Source organism: Prionailurus viverrinus, chromosome B4 (assembly GCF_022837055.1).
Source record: "Prionailurus viverrinus isolate Anna chromosome B4, UM_Priviv_1.0, whole genome shotgun sequence".
Classification (NCBI taxonomy): Eukaryota; Metazoa; Chordata; class Mammalia; order Carnivora; family Felidae; genus Prionailurus; species Prionailurus viverrinus.
This window is the reverse complement of record NC_062567.1, coordinates 118,252,139-118,258,138: the sequence shown is the minus strand read 5'-3', so window position 1 is coordinate 118,258,138 and position 6,000 is coordinate 118,252,139. Positions and strand designations below refer to the sequence as shown.

The 6,000-nt window shown below is 33.4% G+C and overlaps 1 protein-coding gene across 3 annotated transcripts in view; it reads right to left on the bottom strand.

Moving 5' to 3' along the window:
- Nucleotides 1-264: 264 nt before the first annotated feature.
- The window catches only part of SCYL2 (SCY1 like pseudokinase 2), a 70,247-nt gene continuing 64,511 nt past the window's right edge, over nucleotides 265-6,000 (bottom strand). For all 3 annotated transcript variants that reach the window (XM_047867219.1, XM_047867221.1, XM_047867220.1), the window contains exons 15-18: nucleotides 5,181-5,247; nucleotides 4,950-5,045; nucleotides 3,827-3,946; nucleotides 265-2,523 (exon numbers count right to left, since the gene is read on the bottom strand). In XM_047867219.1, coding sequence (XP_047723175.1) covers nucleotides 1,879-2,523; nucleotides 3,827-3,946; nucleotides 4,950-5,045; nucleotides 5,181-5,247 — 928 coding nt within the window. In that variant the 3' untranslated portion in view covers nucleotides 265-1,878. The remainder of the gene's footprint in view (nucleotides 2,524-3,826; nucleotides 3,947-4,949; nucleotides 5,046-5,180; nucleotides 5,248-6,000) is intronic.

Below are 6,000 nucleotides of genomic sequence, written 5' to 3'. Positions count from 1 at the left end.
CAATTTCCTAATAAACAGTTACTACAAAATTGTTACTAAGGAAAATTCTTCAAGATTAATTTTATTCCATATGTAAACTTTTCTCAAGAGAAATATTAATATTGTGTTACAAATAAGACCAGTAATCTGGTCAGAGTGTGAACGTATTTGACAAAAACATTTGATCTTCCTAGTGCCTTTCATTTCTTGGATAAATTTCTTCAACATTCCTATGAATCTTTTTTATAAAACCATGCAGTAACAAAGTACACCTCATACAGAAACCAGATGTAAAGCTGACCTTTTATTTTTTAAAGTACCCCCTTACTGAATACTGCCAGCAATATTATCAACAAATAACATTTTATAATCAAGAACTGTACATTCAATGTATATATTTTGTGTGTGTGTGTGTGTGTGTGTGTGTGTGTGTGTCTGTGTGTGTGTAATTCAATGAATAAGCTTGGTATCAGCACACTAAACTTCATGTGATTTATTTTAAATGATTGCTGGTTTCAGAGAATTAAAAACCACAAACCCTATGGCAGCAACTATAATGCATATATAGTTCTCTGAAAGATCATTTTGAAGTTATCAGATAATGGTGGAATATAATTTAAACAAAATACAAATAACATTTACAGCATAAGGCTCTGTGGTTGAATAATCAGCACATCAAAGAAAAATATCAGAGAAAGACTTTAAAAATAAAGCAGATTTCCTATTAGAAGAACTTTTGTTTGCTAACAATAGCTAATTGTGGACATAAAAATGTTCAAACAAAAGTTTCCTAAAATTTCTAGAACACAATTAAACTTTAGTTGCAGTAATTGATGAGGTCAGACTTTATCATGGTAAACTGAAAGTTAATCTGTTGGTAGCGAGAAGATACAACCGCTCATTTTTAGAGAAGTAAAGTTTATTACATTTGAAACGATACAGCAGAAATCTCAAAAGTTTACTCATTAAATATAGTTTCTTACAAATATCCTTTTGAAAATGCAATTCATATGTGCTACAACCTCAGAAGTTTGAATTCAAAATGAAATATGAAGGCAAGAGTCAGGGAAATCACATCAGAGGGCTTTGTCAAATATCTGTACAAATCAGTACATATTCTTCTATCTGTCAGACAGCAGGAAAGAAAGTGATTCTAAATATATCCAAGTAAATGCAGAAAAATACATTAGTATTTGAGGCAGACCATGCTAAAATATAATTTACAATGATTAGTTTGCATTTAAGATGGTTAATAATGCCTTTAGTTTGAACCAATGAAATCAACATTAAGTTAAATTTTGTACTATTTGTTCAGTCTTTTGTATTGAACATTAGTTCATCTGTGAAGTAAATAAGATTGGAAAAAGCAAGTGACCTGATCCTTTTCATTATGTTTATCATTATCTCCTTCAGTCATACTAAATGCAAACAAATCAATAGAACATCAGGATTTTTCACACATTAAAATAAAGACTAATGACTTGTGAAGGCAGACTGTGTACCATGTAGTATTTAACATATGAAACTTGCATTAAGCATCAACTCAAAATTTCTTAAATAAACCAGATTTACAAGCTAAAATAAACAAACATTTGATTAAAAAATTCTGCTATTCAAGATACTCAGGTGTCTTTTTTCTCTTAGAGATTGGTAAGGGTTGGGTCTTTTAAAAACTTGGAAGAGGAGGTGGTAAGAGGAAAAAATTCCTCAATGCTTTAAAAAACTCAACTGTTACGAGTCCATACAATTACTATGCTGGCATGGAAACAAGGTGTTTTCTGTCATGGAACCATTCACTTTCCCATAGAAGTAGTTCCTCCAAGCCAACTATACAAAGATGTAAATTCGCTTACCCATGATTAAAATTGAAGTAATCCTTCAAAAACAGAGCAAGACACCTCACCCAAAAAGATCTTTTAAATCATTGCTAGCTGAACTGCTATTGGTCATTGTAGTTGGTGGCTGTGCAAAGTTCTGCGGGCTAAAGAAAGGATTAGCCTGCATACCAAAGGCAGACTGTCCCATCATGTTCATTGGTGTTCCCATTACTGAACTGCCCATACCTGGAGACCCTTGCGGAGGTACAAATTGATTAAGCCACTGATTTGGTTTCTGTTGTGATAACTGGTTCATGCTAACTTTGGGTTTCTGAGGGCCAAAGAGATTATTAAGAGCAGACATATCTGTGGGTCTTTGTTGAGTCTGCTTCGCACCAGCAGGAGGAACACTCACAGCACTGAAGTTTGGCAAAGTGGAAGGTGTTCCCAGTGTCATCTTGGTCACTCCAGGTGTGCTTGGACTACTGAATAAGTTCTGGTTTGTATTAACCGGCATGTTGAATCCTGAAGTCTGAAAGCCCATGTTAGCATTTAGGCCGTTGGTCAAATTTCTCTTGGTGTTATCAATTGGCGTAGAAAACATCATGCCAAGGCCCATAGAAGGAACAGAAGTGAAGGTACTTGAAGCAGAAATTTTAGGGGTACTAACAGAAAGGCTGGTCAAAGATGACATGTTATCCATCAATGTGTCTGTCAAGTCCTTAGTCTGAAAAATATGAGGGAATTACTTTACCTCCAAGATTGCCAAATTCTTTACAATCAGTAACATTTGACAGGTTGTACTATAAATGACAACTCCAAATTAAGTTCAACAGTCTATACCAAGTTGGCAAACCACAGTTCACAGGAGAAATACAGCCTGCCACATACTTTTACAGATAAACATTTGCAATCAATTTGATGACAGGGAACACTAACTTTGAATTCCAATTAAATAAAATGCTGGCTCCGCCCACCACTCCCCAAAATAGAAATTCCTTCTTCTCATTAGATCTGCATTGCAAAAATGATACTCTATTTAATTTTTATATTTTGAATTGCATCACAATTTTGTAGAAATTTGTTTTCTCTCTTACATAAATACCTACAAAATATTTTTGACTTTGCCTCTTGGCCCATAAAGATTTTTCTTTGAAGAAGAATTTTAGTGATTAGGAGGTAACAAAAAAGGGGTGCCTGGGTGGCTCAGTCACCTGGGCGACCAACTTTGGTTCTGGTCATGATCCCACCATTCATGAGTTCAAGCCCCACATGAGGCTCTGTGCTGACAGGTCAGGGCCTGGAGCCTGCTTCGGATTCTCTATCTCCCTCTCTCTGTGCCCCTCCCTCATTCGTACTCTGTCTCTCTCAAAAGTAAACATAAATTTTTTTTTTTCTCTCACAAAAAAAGAGGTAACAAAAAATAATTTAAAGAAAGCTTTTAAGATAAAGTTATTTCTGCAGTCTGTATGAGTTTGAACTCTCTACCAGCAAGACCCTTAAGCCCTGCCATAGCACTACCACCTAGGACAGTGTCTGGTACATAATAAGAAATAAATACTGGTCAGGACATATTGGTAAGTATTCCTAAATCAAATTACAGGCCTGGCTATAACTGAAACACCAAAAATTAAAAATTACTTTTTGGTCAAAAATATATAAATGCCTGAACATAATATTACTGATCATTTCAAGGTGAACAGAGTTAATCAGTACTATGAAACCTAATATTTTTTAAGAATATTATTGCCTTCTCTTTATTGGTATTTATCTAGCTTTCTGTTTGGTAACAAACACTATCTCAAAATATTATACATTAGGGCAGGCTATTGAGGAGTGGCTGGAAAATCCTTTATGCCCATAGTTCTTAGAAACTGCATTATTGAAATTTCTTAGAAATATATTTTTAGACAAACACTAATAGGTAGACTAAGTTATATACTCCTTAAGTATCGTGCGCTTGAAATTATACACAAGTATAACCTGAAAGTAAGTATGCTTGAAATTCTGCAAGAGAAATCAATTCTTACCTGTTTGACTGGAGCAACAGGTGTGTGTACTTGGGGTTTAAGAGGCTGCTGGCTTTTCAACTTCTGTGCTTGCTCCTGTTCTTTTGCTAATTTTTGTTTTTCTTCAAGTGTAAGTGATGCCTCAGAAAAAAAAAAAAAGTATATATATATATATATATATATATATATATATATATCAATGAGCAATTTCATAATTCCACTTATAAAACAGAAGACTTCTTTTTTGTAAGGTATGTCTTAGTATGTTTGACGATAGCAAATAATTTGCAAATTACTCCTGTAGTGATTGCCACAGGTACATTATATTTTGAATTATTATAAGCTTTTACTTTAAGTAGAAACTCACAAAATCTCTGCTAAAATAGTTCCAGTATGAAAACAGTTATTGTTTTAAAACCATTCATCAAAATGACTTTTTTCCAGACAAGGAGAATATGACTTGATGACTTCATTTTATAAAATTGGGAGATTCCTGTTCAACCCTATCTCACTCCAAAAATATTTTAGGAACCCACCAAAAAGCTAAGGAAAACAAACAGTGTCTTTCACTGCTAAAGGTCTGCATCAAATTTGACATTTGTCTTTTTCCTTTATCAACTTTGCTAAACTATAAACTCACAGTATGTTCTCTTAAAATTTTGTAAACCATGCCTGGTAGCTCCTTGGCTTTACACATATAGGTACTCGTTTTTGTCAAATGAATAGAAGAAAAGTTGCCCCCAGGAGAAATTCAAAATTAACATATTATATTGAATATTAACAAATATTCCAATTGGAAAGTATCATTTTATAATTTATTATTCAAAATCAGAAGCAGAGTCAAGACACAGTGACATTTATCAAGAGGTATGACTGGCAAAGTCCAGCAGAAAGGACAAAGGAGGCAGGCAATCTAGAAGTTACCATGTGGGAGGCTGAGTAATAAAAGAAGTTAAAATTCTCAAGTCTGTATATTCTCAATGTGAATCAGGTCATGTTCCCATGATAATTTTTAAATTTCATAAAAATATTAAAAAATGTTTCTTGTTAAGATGCTGAACAGTATTTCCCAACAAAATCTATAATTTATAGGAAGTCCTATAATATAAATAAGTACACTACAGGAGTAAGTGAAGAAACTTACTCTTTTATGTTTATTCTGTAACCCATCCTCTTTATTTTCTGATTCACCGCCAGTAAGAAAGTCTGCTCCAATGTTGTTAAAGACTTTGTCAATATGCTGAAAAGAAAAATGTCAAACCACCTGAATGACATCAAAAAATTGTGATTTTACTGCTTAAAGGGCAAAAGCCTCTCAAATGAAGCACACTGTCAAACTCTTTTTACAAAAATTAAAATAATCTAAATGTCTTACCTGAGATCCAACATTTGTAACTTTCGTCTCCTCAGAAGCATTCATTTGATTTCCTATATCCAAAGATCTGCAGGAAAGTTGAATTATGACAAAGCAGTGAAAAGAAATGCTTATTTTTAAAATACTCATACAAAAAATGGTTCTTCCACATGGGGGTTATTGTAACCTAAACAAACTTCTTTCAGGACAGTCATAATCTTTTTCATTATTTGTTACAATTAATGTCTGCTTGCTCAAAAACAGTAACATTTGCATAACAAGTCTTTTTTTTTTAATTCAATATTCAAAATTTACTGGAGAATTTACTCAGTCTCATAAAATCAGGCAAGCATGATTCTTACTGTCAGAGAGCTTACAGATCACTGAGAGACAAGGTATGATATGTAGGACTTGATGTGATTAAATTCAGAATCTGATTCTAATAATAAACGCTACAATCACTGTGATGGGCCAGATCCATGCCTTGAAAACCAGGCAAGATTTAGATAAGAAAAAGAAAAAAGAAGAGTTCGTTTACACCTCAAGTACAAATACTAGATATTAAAATTTTCTCTTATAAATTTTTAAAAATTATTTTTCAGGGTTCCTGTGTTAATACAGTCAACCCACGAAATGACATAAATATCTACGTCATTGAATATTTAGAGAATAGAATATTTAGAGCGTACAAAGGGCTATTTCAAGTCATCCTACACTTGGTGTATTTGCTTCCATAAGCCTTCATCTCACTCTGGGGCAGAACCTAAAAAATTTTATACGTGGGGACCTTGCTCATAATTGGTATAAATTTTAGTGAGTATCTGATGTCTTTTGGCTCAGG